This window comes from Sciurus carolinensis, chromosome 12 (genome assembly GCF_902686445.1).
Source record: "Sciurus carolinensis chromosome 12, mSciCar1.2, whole genome shotgun sequence".
Lineage (NCBI taxonomy): Eukaryota > Metazoa > Chordata > Mammalia > Rodentia > Sciuridae > Sciurus > Sciurus carolinensis.
Genome location: NC_062224.1, coordinates 85,304,869 through 85,326,749, shown reverse-complemented (window position 1 = coordinate 85,326,749; position 21,881 = coordinate 85,304,869). Strand labels below are relative to the sequence as shown.

Genomic DNA, 21,881 nt, shown 5'->3' with positions numbered 1-21,881 from the left:
TGCTGGACCTGGTGATGTACGCCTGTAATCCAAGCGGCTCTGGAGCCTGAGGCAGGAGGATCGCTAGTTCAAAGCCAGCCTCAGCAACTTAGCAAGGCCCTAAGCAACTTAGCAAGACCCTGTCTCTAAATAAAATATAAAAAAGAGCTGGGAATGTGACTCAGTGATTGGGAGCCCCTGGTACAAAAAAAAAAAAAAAAAATTGTTATCTAGAAGTAGTAAATGTCACTAGGGAGGTGATGTAAATTTCCCATGACTTTGCTTTCTCTCCTCCCGAGTCTTCTCAGATTTACAGCTGGAAAGCAGGTTGGCGTGCACAATTCCCAGGCCAATTTTTAGTGTCTAAGCAGATATTCATCTGGTTTAACTTTGCTGTCTGATGGAATCTTATCCCTCACCCGGTAATTGGTTATCTGATTCTCTTCACCAGGGTGTGTATTAAAGTCTCCACACCGGTGATTTGCCACCTTGGCTGAACATTAGAATCAACAGAGGAAATTGTGAACACCTTAATCTCCACCTTGAGCCATTGACAGAATTTCTGGGGGTAGACCCAAGTATCAGAGTTTTGAAAATTTCCTCAGGTGATGTTACTGGGGAGCCAAAGTAGAGCACCACTGTTTTACCTCAGGATATTCAGCCACCAAGGCTGTCCTCTGTCTGCCACAGGACAGTCATTGACTTGAGAAAGTCCACCTCCCAGGATGAAGGTGCCAATTCCAGACCCTTTCCCTCCTTCCTGCCACAGTAGTTTCCAGGGGTTGAAATCTCTGAGTGAATACAGAAATCTGGGTTGGGGTGGTACTGTACACTGGCCTCAGAAAGCATCATTGATATAGAGTTCAGTTTTCTGGATTCTGGTTCAAAATAGACAGGGAGGGAAAAAAGGCTTTTCTCATCTTCTGTCTTATGGAGACAGTGCTGCTCCATCTTACAAGACGCAACAGGAAAGGCACTCATTATCAGCTATTTTCCCTAGTTCCACTGAACTCAGGGCTAGCAGAGACGTCAGATTCTGCCGCAAGCGTTACTTTGAGTCCAGGTCTAAGTTTTCATTCTTTTTCTCTGTTTTTTCACATGTGTTTTAGTGAGAAGGTAGTTAGGTTTCCCTCCATTTTAACATATTTAACTTGCTCCCTTCATTTCCTTACTGGGTTGGAGGAGAGGGACTCTGGCCAGTTTACCTGGATGTCAGTGCTTTATCACAGGCTGGGGGTGTAGAGGGTACCTAGGGTCAGTCTGTAAGGAGCAGAGGCTAACCATGAGGGTGAGGTCAGAGATTCTAAAGAGAGGCATTTTAAGGAGAGCTTTGCAGAGAGGAGGGAGAAATAGGGGCACCGGCTCTGCAAAGTTATAGGGATGAATAACCATAGACTCTTGGACAAGGAGGTACAGAGAGGCTTATTTGCAAACGAAATGGATAAATGAAGGACCTTCTCAGAAATGAGGCTAGTGAGAGAGTCTTTTCAGGGAAGGGATCTTGAAGGCCAAGCTAGAGTTTGGAGTTGACTGGAAGCTATAGATGATTCTGAGCAGGAGGAAAACATGGAGAGGGTGACAGTCTAGACTGTGAGTTTGTGTAGGGTTGGGTGGAAGGATGGATGGAGGGATGGATGAAGGCAGGGAGACTGAAGAGGAGAGGATTTGTATCATGACGATGTGACTTCTCCAGTTCTCACACTGATCCACAGAGAGCCGGAAGCTCTCTGGAATGAAGGAGGAGAAGATAAACTGTGAGAAGGACAGGAACCCTGAGTGAGGGAAACCAGAACTAATATGGACTTTTCCCCTGTGTTCTTCTCCTCTTCTCCCGTGGTAGCTTTAGAAGCATTCCTCTGTGACTCAGTTTTCCCTGATGCCATTACTACAGGGTCTACTAACACTCTTCAAAGTGTAGGAATGTCACTTATATTCCCTGAGCCTCTGACATCACTCCTCTGTGTCTTGGGAGAAAAGTTAGGAAAAATTGTCTGCCTCTTCCTCCACCAACCACAGCTGCCTTCACCAAGGGTAGGCATCCAGGCCCCAGGCAACCACAGGACCCAGCTTCCAAACACATCTCAGACAGCCAGGAAGGTCCCCAGAAACCAGCCTGATGTCTGGAATCCAATGGCTGGAGGACAGGGGATAGATGAGATGGCTTTTTGTAGTCTCCGCCCCAGGATTCCGGGATTGTCACCCACAAAGCTGGCCTCCTGCCCAGATCTGTAGGTCTGTGTCTTCAGGGGCTGTTCATAACGGCTTCACACAGTCTCCTGCCTGCCCCCCTCCTGGAGGCGCGTAATTATTTTTATATATTGCTGCCGAATAGAACACAGGAATGGCTTTCAGGAATGCTCAGGTATCGTCCTTTGATGTGTACAAAGGAAGCAGCTTCTCTGCCTCCCGGGGCTCTCGCACACCCATCAATTCTCCTGACAGATGGAGGGAAGGGTGGCTTGGGCATTAGCATGGCCTGGAGAACAAGTTGGAATTGCCTTCATTTTAATATCCCACTTTTGATCTATTGGAAGGCTGACAGTAAGAGGGGAAGGATCTTATTAGGTGGCATAAATCAGAATTGGTACAATCCCTTTCCTCCAGCAAACTGAGACCTTCCCTCTGGAGAAAGAGGGAAAGAAACCGGATGCTGGAGTCCTCAGCTGCCCTCCCCTCAATTCCTGGTGGGAACACAAAGGATGACTGGAAGCCCCTTCCTCTGCCCCTGGCCCACCCCTGCAGGGAAGCCTGTGTCCTCTCTCCAAGCTCCTGGTGCCTCACTCAGCCTCTTCCCTGCTCCCCATCTCCCCCAAGAGTGCCCGGGCTCTGGCTCTGGAGAGTTTTAGTTTGGGGACTCTTCAGAACTTGAGTGTGCTGAGGGCATGGTGGGAAGGGCCCCAAGTGTTGGATGCTGCTGAGAAGTGACTTTTGGCCCCTGAGCCCTTCCCAGGACTCAGCCAGAGACCTGGAGAGGGTGTCTGAGGTTATTGCTACGGTGCTGTCTGTGGGACAAGGGTTGGAAAACACCTCGTTCTCCCAAGACAAGAGCAGAGATAAGGGAGAACTAGACTCAAAGAACCCTGGGCTCAAAGTCCACAGCCTTCTTTGGCTCTGCCATGTCTTCACTCTGGCTTTGGTCAAGTCAAACCAGGGACCAGGATTCCCTGGTTCAGAGGGGTCCATTCAGCTCTCATTTCTATGACTATGGTCTTTTCTCAGAAAGCACTTCTCTGAATAGAGTTAGAAGTGCCCATAACTTTTTTTTCTTTTTTTGTGGTGCTGAGGACGGAACCCAGGGCCTGGCACGTGCTAGGCAAGGGCTCTACCACAGAGCTACACCCCAGCTCAGTGTCCATTAATTTATCAATAAGAAGTGCAGACCGAACATCCAATGTGAGCAAGTTTTGGGAAAAGATGACCCCAAAATCAAAGTGGACATTTGGGTCAAATCATTCAAAGCTCCAAAGCTGGCGTTTCCTTCCTCCACCTCTTCTGACAACCTTCCCAGCACTTGGCCCCTGAGATCCCTGCATTCCAAGTCTGTGTCTCATTTTCAGAAACTTCTCTCAAAAAGCTGTTCTCTACTAAATGCTTACTGAATAATACTTGCCAGATTTTTAAAAGAACAATAGCAGGCAGCTTCTATATTCTAAAAAAGGAATAATGTCCAAATGGTGGATTTTAGTCATCTTGAGATGCTCATGGGGCATGGCGTGGAGTTGGCTGCCTAGGTTTCTGCATGACATCACACGCTTATAAGTTGGCCTGTTCAGCAAGCTCCCTGTCTTGGGGACTCAGGGACACAGAACAGAAGAAATTTGCCCAAAGAAGGCTTCGAGTCTTAGAAGGACAGAGCCACAAGGTCCCTTAAGCTAACCCATCCTTATACAGGTGTAGAAACTAAGCCCAGAGAGGGCAAGAAGAGGTACCTGAAGTAACAGAGCCCCACTGGAGTTGTCTTTCTCAGTCTTAAACCTCCCCACTGCTGCGAGTCAAAGTTCAGATCCATCAAACCCTCAGGAACCAGCAGACGCTCTTCCCCACAGGCTTGATCTTTCCTCACTCTCCACCTCAGCAGCACCTCTACTCCCTGGACACACTCTCCCACCCTGGGCTTTGGTCAGCATCTCTGCACATACTCTTCTCTCTGCCAGAACTGCTCACTCCCCTGCCCATGTGCTGAAAATTCAGGTATTCTTCAACTGTCACCTCTTCTAGGAAAAAAAAAAAAAAAAGTCACCTCTTCCAGGAAGCCTGTCCTGCCCCCTTCCTGGCCTAATGATTTGCATCACCCTTTTTGTTCCCTTGACTCTAGGCACACATCACACGCAGTCACACTCCCCCTGCCCTCTGACACACGAGCGTACACACACTGCATCACCATTGGTTGTTTATTCGTTTACCTTTATAAATGTCCTGTGAGTTCCTCAAGAGCTGGAACCAAATCTCAATGTATCTCTGTATCCCTAATGCATTGAATGGAGCCTTGCTAGTGTCTTAGGGCTGTCTAGGACGGTAGCCACTAGCTGCATGTGTCCATTAAAATGAGCGAAATTCAGTTTCTGAGTAATGTCAGCCACATTGGAAGTGCTCAATACCTACATGTCCCTAAGGGCTATGATTTTGGACACCATCTCTCTCACCACAGAGCTCTGTTGGACATTGTTGCCTCTGAGGAGACCAGAGGCATACAGCACCCTACATGCCCCCATGGCAGGTCTGAGGAGTCCTTTGCTGCTCTCACCACACACACAGGCCGCCCTGGTACCTGGCACAGAGAAGGTACTTGAAGGGAACTTCCTGGAATGGGGTGTGGAGTGTCATCACATGGGTTCTGGGTTTATTTACTATTTCTAGGTCCTGTTTGGGGTGCAGCTTCAAAGCCTGGTTCCCTAAGGGCCTCTGCTGGTTCTACTCCCCTTAGCTGAGAGATGTCTTTCCATAGGAAGGGAAGGGCCTTTCAGGACAAGCTCTGGTGCTCAAGTCTTAATAAGGGAAAGCTTTATGGAAAGTCCAAATTGTGTTGTAGGCACTTGAATATGAAGTGCCCTCGTTCAAGGGTTACCCAGCTCTTCCCTCCAGCACTCTAAACCATCCTAGGACAGGGATAAGGTGCACTGGCTGAGGGTAAGGATGGTCTTCCCTACCACCTGCCTCCTGTGGCCCCCTGACCTGGGGTAGTGGGGCATACTTCACACACACATCACATATGATGTTCTAGAATTGTGGGCCCTGAGAACCCTTTGTGCTATGCAGCTGAGGACTATGGGGTATGTACATACATGGGGTCTTGGCCAGACAGTTTGGGAAAACTAATGTCCTTTTCCTTGGTTCATCCCACCTCCCCCGACTCTACCTTCTCCACTTTCCTGGGCCCTGTCTCCCAAGACCCTTGCCTCCTCATAAGAAGACAGCTCTGCCTCACGCACTTGAAACAGGCATCCCACCACCTCCTGCCTTCTGCCTTAACCTGTCCCTTCCGACCCAGTCTCAATCCTGTGACCTGGATCGCCTTCCAAAAATACAACTCAGCCCGTGATCTACCGTGTCCAGCTGCTTCCCATGCACTTCCAAATGTGACCTATTCACTAAGTACCTTCCTGTGCTGGGTTCTGCTTATTCTGTTATTTCTGCCTCATGTGTTCTTTCGTACCCTAATACCGGCCCTTCAGAAAACTACTCCCGTCTTGGGAACCAGCTGCAGCTTCACTTCCTCTGGGAGGCCTTCCTAAATTTCCCACAGGTGGAAAGAGTGGGTCCCGGCTTTGAGAGTGTTTTCCACACACTCAAAAAATGTGTTTCAGTGTAGCCACGGTTTAAAGCTGTGGAGTCAGATCGATGGTTCTGCCTCCCTGAGCCTCCTCTTCTGCAGGCAAAGTGGGAATAACAGCGTGCCTAGTACCTAGAGCTGGGGAAGCTCAAATATGACGAAATGTATAAAACACCCGGCACACCTGCGGGCAGCTATTTCTCACTACACGCTAGCTAAGGCTTTTATGTTGTTTTATTAACTAATAAAGTAAATGGTCTAAGAGCTTTTGTGGAGGGGATCCTGTGTTATTCAAGTTGGGACCCCAGACTGAGCATAGTGCGGGCATGAGAGTGGGCATTTAGTGAACGTTTATTGGGATTTAATCAATCAGTTGATCCCAGCTGTAAAGAGGGGCATTTCAGGGCACCTGATAGGCACTGGGGGGAGAGATCTGGGGGCAGTAGAGGCTTTATGGAGCCCTCAAGAAACCATGAAGGGCCTTTACAGGAGGCAAGCTGTGGTCTCTGCAAGGGAAGCTTGACACGGTGTCATTGCGTGCAAAGGCCAGGAGTACCTGGGTCTAAGGGGGCTGTTGTGGGCGCAGACTGCTTGCTCTCCAGTTGAACAAGCCCTCCTGCCAAGCAGGGCCAGGGCATGCCATGGGCAGGGAGTACCCCCACCTTGGGGCCCCATGACCCTCCCAGTTGGCGATTGGCACTGGTGCCCCTCCTCACCACTCTGCAGGTGCCAGCCTGCTCCTTGCTGGAACCCTCGCCTTCCCTGGCAGGCTCCTGGTCAGGGCTGTTGGTTCCTCCAGGCAACCAACGGCTCCCACGTGAAATATTTTCCCTACAGAATAACCATTTCCATAGTGAGGGGCTGGGGAGATAGCTCAGCTGGTAGAGTGCTTACCTCGCAAGCACAAGGCCCGGGTTCAATCCCCAGCACCGGTTAAAAAAAAAAAAAAAAAAAAAAGCAATCCCATAGTGGCGGCTTTTTTTTTTTATATCCTCTCCAATTTGCCCTATCTTTTCCTCCTCTCCAAAACATGAGCCCGGACTCCTTTTCTCTCCTCTCTTCCTTCCCGCATGACCTACTGAAAGTCAGTTCTGTGCCTATACTGTGCTGGGGCAAGATTTAGAGATGAAAATCCAGCCTTCTATTTGGCCCAGGGCAGATAATCAACAACTGCCCGTCAAATGAGCAGTCCCTGTCCTCGAGGTCTCTCCCCTGCCAACCTCTCCCTCCCCATCTCAGTCACAGGAGAAGGCCTGGTCCACAACCTTTAAGAAGTTACGGGGGTCTGGGGAGATAGCTCAGTTGGTAGAGTGCTTGCCTTGCAAGCACAAGGCCCTGGGTTCGATCCTCAGCACCAAAAAAAAAAAAAAAAAAAAAAGAAGTTTCGGGCTCAGGAGCAAGACCGACTTCACGGGTCTGAGCCTGCATACTGCACAGAGCCCTGACCTCAGAAGGGCCTGGCCTTGGTTAGCACTATTATTGCCATCTTGAAATTCTTAATAATTTTGAACAAGGGTTTTGCGTTCTCATTTTGTGTTTGGTCCTGCAAATTATGTAGCCGGTCCTACTCAGGAGGATAGACAGCTTCAAAGAGAGAAGGAGGCCAACAAACTGGGGCAAGAAGCGGGCAGAGAAGCCCACAGAGGACAGAGGACTAGGGACTCCCTCCTCTGAACTTTCCATCTGAAATGAAACCTTGCCCCTCCTTTCTCTGCAAAAAAAAACTGATGGGCTGATGTGGGGAAGGAACACCCCAAGTCCTACGACTGGCAGAAGATATTGTCTTAGGATGGAGGGACCACGCCGTGGGGTGATGGGAACTCTGGAGGCCCCGTCTGCCTCTTGCTGGATGAGCAGGGGAGCTTCCTGCTGGATAAGCCCCAGCCTCCTTCAGTCCCATCTCTCCTCATGAATTCTGGTCCTCAGCCTCTGTCTTCTCCTGAGGGCCTCAGTCCTACCTCTGTGTCTTCTTATATCAAAGGCTCAGAGCTGGACAGGGGAAGAAGTCATGGCTGACCTGAGTGAAACAAAGACAAGAGCACCTGCCTTCTTCCCCTGCTGTCCTCCTGGTCTTCTTTGAGATCCATTGGCCTTTAGAGTCAAAGTCAGCTCACAAAGCGGGTACTGTGTGCCAGCCCTGGAGCTCTGTATGCATGGTTTCTTTTAAATGAATATCTGGCAACACCCATGGGTCAGTTGGTGGTCTACTACTAGTCCCAAATCTGTCCCTTCTGTCTTGACTAATAGCTGGTGGGATACCAGATGGATTAGAGAAAGAAATTCTAGAAAGGGCCCATTAGATCAATCTAGGCATCTGTGTGATGTAAGAGCTCCCTGGTTTCCAAAGAGAAATATGTCTCCTACAGTATTTCTGTCCTGCTATCACTTTGAGGAAGCCAGATTGGTAGAGTAGAAAGAGTTGCTGACTTTGAGTCCCAGCCTGCCACCCAACTGCGACATTTCTTTTGATTTCTTAGGCCATCAGCCTCCTCATGTGAGTGAGTCTGGCAGATCCCTTTAGGTTCTGATATAATGTGATTCTAGGTTTGCACTGTTGTCCTTCTGGGTCACTATCAGCAAGAAACTTCCTGATGGCTAACCTAAAGCTCTTCTGCTATATCTTGCTCCCTGTTAGGTCCTCATCTCACTTTAGTCAAGTCGGACCAGGTCTTCATGTCCCCAGCAATCTGCAAAGTCCTATAGCCAGATGATTTTCACACCACCCACCCCTTGGGGGGTGGAGGGAGGAGCCCCAACCCTCACTCCTTCCCACCTACTCCAGATGCAGCCCTAGGTTGGGGGAGCGTGAGGAGCAGTTTGGCCCTGCTGTTCCTCCAGAGCACAGGCAAGCCTGAACTGGCCCACGAGGGCCCTGCTAATCTACCCTATTACCGCAGGTAAGAATTATAATCAGAAAGCACTCGAGGGGCCAAGGCCCACGTGGGAGAAAGAGAAGCGCTGTTGATTTTATTCCAGAGCTTAATTGGTATAATTGCTCTCTTCCTTCTGCCAAACCAGAGTTGGAATCGGCCCTCCCACCTGCCGACTGGGAGCTGTTCATAAAGATCTCTTAGTCTCAAATGGCGGATTCTGCCGGCTGCTCAGAGGCTCCTTCGGCTCCCTTCCAACCCCACATGGCAGGAGAACTCAGGGTCCACCTACCTCAGAGGACTGGGGATCCTAGTGGAGCCTGAACCCTGGCTCAAGGGGCCTGGGAGGGTTTCTTCAGCGATCACCCTGTCCCGCCAGGAGGACTGGTAGGGGGAGATGGGAGGGACTTCTCTAGCCAACGTGCTGACCCTTGGTGGACCCTGAGAATCAGAAGGTCCTGGAGTGGGGAGAGGGGAGAAGGTAGAAGCTGGCATTGCTCCTGTCCCCCTGCTGCTGCCTGCCGCTCTTCCCTGGGCTCCCTGCAGAGTCCACAAAGGGTGTTTTGTCCTCACAGTCAAAACCACCAGGACCTATAATTGTCAGGTACCCAATTCTTCCCTGGGGACCCCAGAGCTCATCTGGATAGCCTCCATGTTAGAAGGGGTAGAAGAAAAGGGGGTACAGTTGAGAAACCAGTGCCACAGAAGGGGATCTGTGGCTAGATCTGTCCAAAGGTTAGGTCCACACTCCATCGGTGCTCCCAGGAGCTCCCTGGTCCAGAGCTGGTAGATGAAATACAAATCTTAGCCAAGCACAGTGGTGCACACCTCCAAACCCAGCTACTTGGAAACTGAGGCAGGAGAATCACAAGTTCAAGATCAGCCTGAGCACTTAGTGAGACCCTATCTCAATAAAAATAAGCTAGAAAAACAAAAAAGGCTATGGATATAGCTCAGTGGTAGAGTGCCCCTGGGTTTGATCTCTGGTAATAAATAAACAAACAAATAAATAAATGAACAAATCTTGTATGGGACCTACTTGTACTAAAAAGCTTTCTTCTTTTATTTGAAATTTAGATTTCACTGGGCATTGTCCTAAATGTTGCATGGAACATAATTTATGCTAAAAGTCACTTGTTATTTACTGAAATTCAAATTTAAATGGGCAGCATGTATTTTTCTTCCCTCTGTCTGGCAATGCTTCTTCAGCTCTCTGTCTCACTGCTGAGTCTACCTGGCCTGCGTGGAAGACCTGGACTCCCTGCTCACCCCACGCACACATTCGGGCCTGACTGATCCCCTCTGGGTGCACCTCCCACCCTCTTCATTGCCAGCCTGGGGCCATGTTCCCATCCAGGAGCAGCAGCAACAGGGTTGCAGGCACCTTTCCTCCCCAGCCCTCTGCTCTACCTCCCCACTCCAGGAGAGGTTCAAGTTAGGCTTTCCCTGCTAGAGCAGAAAGAGGCCTGGAGTTCCATGCAGCCTCGCCTTCCCTAAGTGGAGAAGCAGAAGCCTGGCCTGAGCAGGGGCCATGCAGACCCAGTCTGTACAAGTGGCCCTCCCTAAGCTCTCCAGCCTGTGTAGGTCGCCCAAATGCAGAAGGTGGGCTGATCAGAACCCCAGGTTACATGGGCGAGCACCAGTGCCTGTGTGCAGGCACACATGCACTCACACGTGTGTAGTCGAGTGGAAGAAGTGACTTCTGTCTATCTCGTAGCACTTTCCCATGAGCATCTGCAGGGTGCTCTGCTCAGTTCAGTCATAGCCTCTGGCCTGGTTTCCTGGACCTTCTCAAATAGGTGAGCAGGTTCTCACTCCTGCCCACTTGGTGCATCTCAGTACCAGCATCACATGATGCGGAGCCCCATAGATTTTGGTTCCAGAGAGCCTAGGTTCACAACCTAACTCTATGGCCACTAGCTGTGTGACCTGGGGCAGCTTAATCTCTCTATAAAATGGGGCTAATGAGAGCTACCTCAGGGTGCTGTTGTACCTCAGTGTTTGTACCTGGCACTGTACTTGGCATATGACAAGGGCTCAATAAATAGAAACTATGATAACGACTGGTGTCATGGTTGTCACTGTAGAGTTGCTCCCAGCCCAGGGCTTCAGGGAAGAAGGGACCACACTCCTTGGGGAGTTAGACTCTGCAGCTCTGTGAATTGACCCATGAGGTGAGCAGTTGTGGAAGGCAAGGCTCAGACCTGTCAGACAGCCAGGCCCTGGTCCAGCCCTCTGGCCCCACATGCAGTGGGTTGCTGGGTCTTCTCCACCTTACCTAGTAAGGATGTGTCTGGACTCTGGGCCACTTCCCCTGCCCACACCATCCTTGCATTTTCCTGCCTTAAGGCCCTCACTCATGATACCCTGTTCCTACTTCTCATGGTCTAAACCTCCCCTTTCCTTAAGAAAGTCATCTCAGAAGCTTTCTTTATGGTGGTCCTAAGCAGGACTCAGGACTTAGGTATCTGTCTATGATCCCAAGGAAAAGTTGGAACCAATATGGTACCCCCACTTATAAGGCCTCCCCAGTGTCAGGAGGAGAGTGTGGACATCTCCTGGCGACAGGAGAAAGAGGTAGGGATAAGAGCTCTTGCAGTGATCAGATGGTCTCCTCCAGGTTCATGGTATGCTTGTCAGGCCATCAGTTTGGGGATTGGAGGCAGGGAATTCAAGGGGCATTCGACTACTCATTTATTCGAAAGCACTCAGTGCTGTCTGTCAACTAGGCATTGTGTTAGTGCTGGGAATTCAGAACTGAACAGAGAGCCTGCTGGATGGGTAGAGTCCTCACCTTCTGGAGAAATTGATGGTCAAATCTAAGAACAATGTCTCTCAGGATCAACTGAGTGATAACCACAGGAAGAATGGTCTTCTATCTCCTCATTCAGTCTTCCTCTCTTACCCAAGTGTCTATAGTCATTATACCAGAGCATCTGAAGCTCTGGGAAGATCTGGTTTGGTGCTTTAAAACATGCATGTCTGTCTGTCTGTCTCCCTCTCTTTCTTCTCCTCCTCCTCCTCCTTTCCAACTCTTATGTCCTGAGAAGCTTTCTTCTGCCATGTCTTTCCACCATGATACTCTGCCTCACCTTGGGCCCAGAGCTATGGAGTGGGTCCATGATGAACTGAACCTCAGAAACTGGTGACCCTGGAATGTGCTCCTGTTGTTTTTGATGCCCGTACCAAGTTTCTCAGAAGGCAAACGAATCAACTTTGGCAAAACAATACATGCTAACTCCTGCTGCAGAGACCAGAGTCAGAGTCTTGTGGAAGCGGATAAGCCTCAGAGTCAGCTACCAATGAAGTTCTGAGTGCCCTAGCTACCACCACGAGGAGTAGAGGGACACCTCCAGTCACTCCACAGAATCCTGAGACATAACAAGCAGCTGCTTTAAATTTAAGTGGTTAGTTATGCAGTAGTGATTGACTGAAACAATAATATTATCAGTTAATTTGTACCCATCTCTTTTTAAAAAATTTCTGTTTAAGGTTCAATTATGTGACTATATGTGCATTTATTTAATTAGCTTCTACCTAAGGAGTTATTTTGCTTATTTGCCCCAATAACATTGCAATGGATATCACATTTAATACTAACACTAATAAACAATTTAATTTTTAAAAAAGACCCTAAAACATGAATGCACTTGTGAATCAATGAATCTTCTAAAAGTTATATTAAAATCCAGGTTTTGCTTTAGTAAGTCTGGAGTGGGGCCTAAGATTCTGCATTTCTAACAAGCTCCCAGGTGATGAAGCTGATCATCCATGTGTCACAAGCTGTGAAGCAAAGTCCTAGGCCTAGAGGAAAATCAGATGTGTCCACTATTGCCCCAGTGGGAGTGGGATGATGGGGCCAGCATGACCAAATTGGGTTACATAACCCTAGGCCTCCATGGGGTGGTCAGGCAGGTATGTAAGTGCCTGAGACTGTTGATGGGGCAGGGGTGAGGTATTCTGGGAGTGTTCCATGTTGGTGTAGCAATCAGTGAGGCACATAAGTGATAATTCTGTGGAGGGTCCCAGTGATGGCCTAATGGTTAGGGATGTGTACTTTGGAGCTGGATTGTCTGGGTTTGAATCCCATCTCTGCTATATACCAGATGTTTGACCTTGGGCAAGTTATTTAACCTCTACATACCTCATTTTTTTTTTTTTTTTCATTTGCAGAGTGTGAACCTTGCACATTGAGAAAATAAAATAAATGATTTGATCCTTGAAAACTTCTTAGATCATAAGTGCACACTCAATTAAAGGGTGGGGGGCTTTAATTACATAAAGAACTGAGATTCAAACAGGGCTATGCAGTGGAGAACTGCCCACTCGGCTCTGTTCCACCACAGTCAGGGTCCAGGCAGGGCAGTTCTGCCTTCTAAGTATCTGCTGGTGTGAACAGTAAGGGGCGTGGAGCTCTTTCAAATAATACCATGTCTCTGGCTGTCTGAGCTGCTTGGTGATGCAGTAATCACGAAGGCCAGGCAGTGTCTCGGTTTCCTGTGTGGGTGGTAGTCATTTTCCAGGCTTGGTTTTCTGCATAGGCAGGAGATAGGAATAAGTTGACACTGATAAGACATCTGTTGTTTCTGACTGGTTAGGAGCCCAAGTAAGTACACTGGGCGTGGGGCTGGGCTGAGGGGGTACTTTGTGCAGGAAAGGAAACAAAGAAGGAATGCTAAAAAGTCCCCTAGAACCTCTGCATTACTTTACTGTGCCAGGAAGCCTGCCAGGCCAGTCCTGTGCTACCCAGGACAGAGCAACAGGAATTCCCATTAGAAGAGGGTACTTTTGGGAACTGGACACTATATCAGTCAGATTCACTTCTTGAGTTTCTAGAGCAAATGATATGGGTATGGCTGCCCTTCTGGACATAATCATTATGGAAAGCAACTGTCTCTTTGCTAATCTTCTGCCTCCACTAGTACCCTTAGTGGTACCTATGCGGTTTCCTAGGGGATCTTTCTAAAGCAAAAATCTAGCTTAAAACTCTTCAGGAGCTTCCCATTTCCTGTAACACGGCATTGCTTATAAGACCCTTTATGCTTCACTGTACACTTCTCTCATGCTTCCCCTCATTTCTCCTTCTGGAAGCACTGCCTGTATGCTTTAGATCCCCTACGAGGCTACACTCCCTGCATGTGATTCCCACATGCTGTTCCCTCTGCTTAGAGCTCTTTTCCCTCCTTCTCCCCTGACCGATCCTACTTGGCCATCAGTTCTCAGTGTGAACACCACTTTCTCCAGGAGGCTATCCCTGATGCCAGGGAGCAAGTGCTGTGGTGCTTCATTGAGACTCTCAGTCTGGCTCCTACTGGCCTGTGAGCTCCATGCAGAAGGACACAGACACTTTCCTCTTAGCAGCTGGCATTTCTCAAACACTGTCTCTGGGACAGAATTGTTAGGGTTTTCTATGAAGTTTCCTAGAAGCTCCCATTGTAGCCTCTCTTGAGGAGGTGGTCCCCACACCTTTCTGTGCCTAGAAACACCTGGAACTTTCTTTAGGGACATATTTCCAGGTCCCGCCCCAGTCCTCCTGAACTCTCCCAGGGAGGGGTTGGGAGTCTGTATTTTCACAAATACCCCCAGGTGATTGATTAACCAGTCAGACCTCATCAAGGGTGTATGGTGACCGCCAGAGGACCGTGTCTGATGTGACCGTGTCTGGTGTGAGAGGTGCTTACTGAGGAGTTTTTGGTTTCATCAGGTCAGGTTTGATGTGGGTGGGAGGTCTTCCCTAATTGCAGCTTTCAAGGGATTCCCTGGTCAGTTTGCACTCACTGCCAAGGCTGCATGCCAGTGTGTCCACCCATAGCTCCTGGGGTGCATGAGACTTGACAGGGAGGGCACTGGTAAAATGACTTAGGAAAGAGAAAGATGCACTGCTGGACCTTCTACAAACTGATCTGTACTGTTGGGATGATAAAGTCACCTCGTCCACCCTTCATACTGTTCAGGCCAAGACCCCTTCAAGATAATAAAGTCAGGAGTAGATCCACTGGTCACAGGTCAATTTATTTAGGTTCCATGGGACCAGCTGCATAGGGTGATAGCCTAAGTCCCAGACTAGGAGGCAGAGACACTAGCAAACTGATAAAAGATATCATAACTTGGGCCCACCTGTGAAAAGCAAAGACAGGCAGTCTCCTTGTTTTGCTGAGCAGCTTAGATCTACAGACCACATAAGAAATCTTTATGTCACCCTGGAATCTCTGGTTGTGCACAGACAAGACCACCTACCATCTGTTGACCTATTCTGAGAAGCAGAAAATGAAGGATTTCAAGTGCATCAACCTCCAGGACTTTGACAGAAGCCCCCACAAACGATGGGGTCCTTAAGGGGACAAGGAGCAGGTGGTGCTAGGGGTGGCTCATGTCTTAGGGAAGGCATTTTTCTTTGGTTGAGTACAGAAGGAAATTTCCCACTGTCAGTGGTGGGGACATCTCTATTATATGGCCTTGAAGTTGGCAAGGTGGAGGAAAACAATGTCACACTCAGGAGAGCCATGACATAGATTTGGAAGCCTGGGGGAGGGGTGGTGAGGGAAATACGGGTTATCCACAAATGGGCTATGGGTTCAACCGTGGGTCTGAGAGGAAGAGTTGGGATCATAGATAGAAATGTATGGCATCAAGGAACAAGAGTAGTGGCTTGACATGAAGGCCAGACAGGGGAACCTGAAGAAGTGGGGTACGTGATTAGTAGTGGCCAAGTTAAGACTTGAGTCTCCGGGCTGTTTAGAGACCCTGTTGGAGAACCAAAGGTTGATCTGCAGCCTGTCCTGCATTGACACCTCTTCATCCTCTCTCCCACCAGGCGCCTAGATGCCAACCTCATCTCTCTAGTCCCAGAAAGGAGCTTTGAGGGGCTGTCCTCCCTCCGCCACCTCTGGCTGGATGACAACGCACTCACGGAGATCCCCGTCAGGGCCCTCAACAATCTTCCTGCCCTGCAGGCCATGACCCTGGCCCTCAACCGCATCAGCCACATCCCTGACTACGCCTTCCAGAACCTCACCAGTCTTGTGGTGCTGTGAGTGCTGGCCCCACCCTGGCTGGGTCCTCCTGGGCCTGGCGGCTGCATGTTTTCTGAAGTTGGATCAGAAACCTGGCTAACTTTGCTCTTCTCTGCATGTTGCTGAACATCCTGATCTCTGTTTCTTCTTTGTAAGAAGGATGAGGATGTCCATCCTTCACTGACTGTATAGGATTATCATGAAGTCAAATGACATTAGACCTATTGAAGTGCTCTGAGAGTCACTACAATGCCAGAATACTACAAGCAGAAAATAGGAATTAAGCTATCATTTTCTCTTTATGCACATATAATAGCCATACCATGCTGGTAGGACAGAAGTCAAGAATTCCTTCAATGATTTCTACCATATTTGATGATCAAATGATGCAGTCATATGCTGTGGCACAGGGTTAGGATAAATGCACCTCGTTCCCCAGGCCTAAAGAAGCAAAGACAAGCCATCACTTATAATTAGACAGCAAAGCCCCATCAGGGTAATTATCTGGGAGATAGCATCCCTGGCAGGAATTGGGGACTGGGGTTAACTCTGCCTTCCCAGTGGGAACTTTAGAGTGCAAATTAGCTTCCAGCTAATTGCTATGAATGATTGGTAAGTTCATAGGGTAATTACTAAGGGCTTGGAGGTCACATGTAATTGCTTTGGGTTACACACTAATTGCTACAGAAACATGTGTGTGAGTGACTCTGCTAAATGGCAACATTACTTCCCCTGCTCTTGGAAATCTGGTGTGATTTTCCAAGCCAGGGAATGAATGATGCTTAGTTCCATTTGAGAGATGAAAAGACAGGCACCAATTTGTTTGTCTAATTCTCTGTCCTGGGAGATTAGAGAATCAAGATGAATATCCTTATGGAGCACATATTTCAAGATGACCACACCTTTCCCATTTCTGGGAGTTGATGACAAGTTTCTGGAAGGTCAACAGAACAAGGTGATTGGTCTCAGCTTTGATGAGACCAATATCTCTGTGACATCATGAGGGAATGAGGTCAGGTCTTCGTGAGGGACTACTGGAAGATTGAGAACTTCATCGTAGGTCTCAGACACGTAGACAGCAGCAGGCACTTATAGAGCGCTCCTATGTGGATACCGAAGGGCCACAGAGGGATGACACACAGCTGTTTCCCTTACAGTCTAGTTGAAATAGCAGAACAAATATGGGAACAGATAAATCAGGAAGTTGTATAATTGATGCTAACATAGCCGGTTGGCTAGTACAGATTCTTGGTAGCATAAGAACAGAGGAGAGGCTGAAGTGATTATAGAGGGGGAAAGGAAGTTTCATGGGGAAGTTCGACTGGTCCTGGACCTGGAAAATGGTGGATTTAGATAAGCAAAGAGAATAAGAGCACTGAGATTGTGCAGAGGAAGTCAAGGGTGTTTGGCTGCCTGTGAATAGGTCAATTTGGCTGGAGTAGAGGATCCTCAGGCAGAGTGGGGAGAGGAGGTTGGTAACGGGAATTTGGGGACTCACAATGTCAGAGCAGCGAGTTTGATTTTTATCTGCCAGTGGGAGAGGGGAATTTGAAGTGTTTCAGACTAAAGTTTAAAAGGGAGTATTTTAGGTTAATATGAAGGATGGATGAGAACAAGGACAAATCAGATACAGGAAGATCTGTTCAGAGGCTCTTATACATCAAAATCCAGTTTAGGGAGGTGACAGAAAGGCTAGAAGGGAAGACTTGGTTGTAAGGAATGTTTTGAAGGGAAAATCGATCTGGTGTACTGGTTTCAGAGGGTGGAAGACCAAGAGGAAAAGGAGTCAGGGGGGACCTTCAAGGTTTGGCTGGGAGGCAGGAAGTTGGCCTGAAAGTCAGGCCTGTGAGAGAGCTAGGAGGCATGGGGACCCACTGGGCATAAGGAGGGACAAGGACTATAGTGCAAAACATACTGGTGCAGGAGCAGAGCTGAAGCAGAACCAGACCCTTCCCACAGGAAGTGGGAAGAATGATGGAGTTTAGTGACAGTTGGGATAGAGGTGTGAGGAAAATGGGACAACTAAAAACCCCTCTGAAAGCGGGGAGTCTAGTCCCAGAAAATGGGGGCTGATTTCTTTACTGGAACAGAAGCTCCCTGTGGGCAGGCATTTGTTGCCCCCCTGGAACTGACGGAGCTTTAAATCTCAAGGCTCACATAGCTCCTGTCTCCTGCCACCCCAATCTGGGGATGAGTCCTGCCTGTGGCCTTTATATCTGAGCAACATCTTGGAGGCCAGCCTGATTTTGGTCCCCTTGGAAGTGATTTCCTTTTTTTTTTTTGGTACTGAGGGTTGAACCCAGAGGTTCTTAACCACTGAGCCATATACCCAATCCTTTTAAAAATATTTTATTTAGATACAGGGTCTCACTAAGTTGCTTAGGACCACACTAAGTTGTTGAGGTTGGCTTTGAACTCACAATCCTCCTGCCTCAGCCACCCAAGCTGCTGGGATTACAGGGGTGCACCACCACATCTGGCTTGAAGATGTTTTTAAATTCTCGAACTTCAATAATGCAACTTGAATATGTCACTGGATATTATCTATCCTGCATCTAGTTTGTCTGGAACGATGAACGTTTTTAAGCTTCAGATTCCATCTTCCCTCTTCCTAGAGAATTTTTTGTATTATGTATTTTGTATCGGTTTTGGATTGTCTCTTTCAGAAACATCAATTACCTGATTGACTCCCCTTTGCATCACATCGATCAGTTACTGTTTTAACTGTTTTATCTCCAGCTTTCTCTCTGACACTAAGTCAATTTCAGTAGTGAATGTGCTGTTCCTTTTTTCAAATTTATTGACTAGATTTTTCTCTTAATAACATAGTTTGGGTCATTTTTTTAAGTGTCATTTTCCTTTTATTTAAAAAGATTGATTTGAAATACTGCTTGGGTTGCTTTGTAGCAGAAGGCACGTGTAATCAATGCTCTTCTGATCCTCATTCATTAGTGATATTTTCTTCTTTCTGGCGGTGCTTGGAGAGCTCTATTCAGGGGTTCTGCAGCATCGTCCTCAGGTTCTGTTGGTTCTCCCCTCCAAGCTGCGGTGTGTGGACTGAGTACAAAGGATGAATTAGGTTCTGTCCCTTTTTTGTATCCTGGTGGGATGGTGAAGGGTGGGGTATGTTTTGAGGTGGCGTCCAATCTTCATTAAGACTCCTTGGGCTCTACTCTCTCTGGCCAGATGGTGTTAAAAGTATGAGTTCATTCCCTCTGTTCAAAAATACCCTTGAGACCGAGCGCAGGAGTGCATTCCTGTAATCCCAGCTATTCAGAGGCTGAGGCAGGAGGATCACAAGTTCAAAGCCAGCCTCAGCAACTTAATGAGACCCTGTTTCAATATAAAAGAATAAAAAATATCAGAGATGTAGCTCAGTGGTAGAGCATCCCTGGGTTCAATCCCTGGTACCTGGGGAATACTCCCCACCAAAAACAACCCCAGAAACCCCAAAGTTCCCTTGGCTTTAAACTATTTCCTGAATTATGTGAGTAGCCTGGAGACTATTTCACTTGTCCTTTCACTTGTACCTTTTGGAAGCCAGAAGTAGAGAGGAAAAATAAGGACATTCAGATAGCTACTTCTCTTGGACTTGGGGGTTCTTGGGAGAGTTATTAGATTTTGCTTTCTCACCAGTTCATTTTCTGGGGAAAGGAGCTGATAAGCTATAGAATGTTCCCTTGGACATCAGTTTTTGCTATATGCCTTGCTTGGCTTTGTTGCTATTGTTCATATTTGGAGTGGGGTGGGTTCTGGCTTTTGCTATTTTTTTCTCATTAGGAGTTGGGAGAAGAAAATTCTGTCGTTTATTTTCAGTTAGCTATTTATCTTGGAAACCTCTGCAAAACTGATCTCCTTCCTCTCCTCAAACCATACCTGCTCTGGTCAAGCCCATTCCCACCTGCCCCCTCTGGGCACTCTCTTCCCTGTGCCTGGACCGCTCCTCCCTCTCTCCCGGGCTCACCTATGGATCCCTGGCCCCGCTCTGGATCACCACCTCTGTAAGCCTTCCTTGGTTCCTCTGGCCTCGCCGATCTCCCTGCTCTCTCGGCGTGTCCACGGCTCCCTCCAGCTGTTACAGAAAGCTTAGCCTTTAATTATGTGTTGTCTGCGCGGTCTGCTCTCGGCTCCCCTAAGTGTGTCTGGCCACTGAGTCAAGCTGGCTGGGTCCTAGGGAGCAGGGTCATAGAAGAAGCCTCAGATGTGAGCCCCTGTGACATCAGGCCTCTCCCAGTGCCTAGCAGGAAGCTCTAGGCCCTCCTTTCCCTTTTCACTTCAATAAGAAGTCAAAACAGAATAACCTGTGGCCAATGCAGCCCGGCAATGATGGCTTCAGAAGTCGGTCTTGCCTACTCCATTTGTCCCTGGATACAAAGTGTTAGACCTGGGGTCTAACCGGGGTCATTCTGTCCACGCTTCTGCCTCCGCTCTGCTAGGTTTGCCACCATGTGTTCCCGTCTGTTCTGGCCCTGGTGCAATGGCCTCATACTGAGGTGTCTTTCCTCTCCACACAGGCATCTGCACAACAACCGCATCCAGCATCTGGGGACCCACAGCTTCGAGGGGCTGCACAATCTGGAGACACTGTGAGTGGGGGAGTCCCCGCTCAAGCCCTGTCCTGCCTGACGATGAGAACTGCATTCCTGGAGCGGGGGTGTGGGCATGGGGAAGGGCCAGCAGGGGCCAGTGGGAAGCTGGGCTGTGGCCCAGGGCTTGCTCGCCCACGTGGCCTTCCCTGGCACTTTCTGTGGAATGGCATCAGAATGAATTCCTTTTTCCCTCAGGTGGGTGGAAGTGCCTGCGGGTGTTCGGAGGGCCCCGGGGAGTGGGAATCTAGGATTCCTGCCAGCAGAGACCACCAAAAAAATGCACAGTTTGGACAGAAAGGAGACCGCAGGGAGTATTAGGATATTAAGCCTGGGCACTAGACGGTTTGGGAGTAGGGCTGGGGCTGACTGGATGGCAGTTTTGACGTCTGTTTAAGGTGGCTGCTGACAGAAGGGAGAGTAATACCAGAGAGTAATGCCGGGACTGTTTGCCAACTGATCTAACCAGCTAAATGATTAATGGGGAGATGGCCCATTCAGTGCTCCAGCCCAACTATAAAAAGCACCCAAGCTGTTGACTCTTAAAAAGTCATATTATTCACACATCATCATCCTGGAATTCAGTTAAGGTCAAAACGCACCCAAAGCCTCCCATCACTTCCTCTGGAGTCCTGCCAGCCCCCACAGAGCGGGCTGAGTGGGCCCCAATTGAGCAAACAATTGGCCAGGCTCTGTAAGTGTGGCTGGCCATGTCAGCTGCGGTTCTTCAGGTCCCATGAGAGAGCCAGCTACCACTGCCACCTGGCGCAGGCCTGGGAGAGGGGCACTGAGGAGAAAAGGACCCCCCCTACCCAGGTCACCAGGTGAGCCGCTGAGGGTGGGAAGGACTCACGGCATCAAGGGGACAGTTGCAGTTCCTGCCCCACCACATGTCCCCTCCCCCATAATCAATTCCCCATTTTTCATTCACTCCCCGATCCCAAACACACACCCCAGAGCATCATTCCTGAGGTGAGGGATTTTCAAGAATCCAAAGCAGTGGAGGAGAAAATGCTGGAAGACAGTCTGTGACTGGGAAGCAGTGTGTTGTGGAAAACCATTTGGCAAAGTCTATCCCAAGAGGCCTGGGCTGTCGGCACGTGTGTTTGTGCAGGGCAGGGAGTGGGGGCCGAGAGCGAAGCTCCACTCCCTTGTCTGCGGAGGGGTTCCCAGGAGTGTGGCTGCTCTCTTGGGCTTAGCCTGCAGCAGGACAAATGGCAGAGTGGGGCCCAGCTCCCAGCATCCTCACCCTTCAGCCAACTCACTGCAGAGGAGTCGGGTGTGGGGCGACATGCCCTAGCCTGGAGTCAGGAACATCGGAACCTCCCCTGCCACTGTGTGTGACTTGGGCTAGGTGCCCCACCTCCCTGACTGTCATAGACAGCTGGACGGTTAAAGTCCACCACCACAGGAAGAAAATTGATGTCCAGGGAGGTGGCATGACTTGCTTAGAGCAACTCCCCAACTTCTGGACAGAGCAAACCCAGGGTGTCCCTAGGGTAGTGCCCTGCCATCCTCAACTACCTGGTCAAACGCGAATTGTCTGAACCTACTGCGTGATGGGTTTGGGAGGCTCCTCAATTTGAGAGATGACCATTTCCTTGGGAAAACCCTGGCCTCCATTAACCAGTCTCCTCCAGGAGTCACAAGAATGCGTGGGCCA

The 21,881-nt window shown here is 49.0% G+C and overlaps 1 protein-coding gene across 4 annotated transcripts in view; it reads left to right on the top strand.

Moving 5' to 3' along the window:
• Positions 1–21,881, top strand: part of Lgr6 (leucine rich repeat containing G protein-coupled receptor 6) — a 118,974-nt gene that overhangs the window by 62,579 nt on the left and 34,514 nt on the right. For all 4 annotated transcript variants that reach the window (XM_047521690.1, XM_047521691.1, XM_047521689.1 and 1 more), the window contains 2 exons: positions 15,434–15,649; positions 20,147–20,218. In XM_047521690.1, the coding sequence (XP_047377646.1) occupies positions 15,434–15,649; positions 20,147–20,218 (288 nt within the window). The remainder of the gene's footprint in view (positions 1–15,433; positions 15,650–20,146; positions 20,219–21,881) is intronic.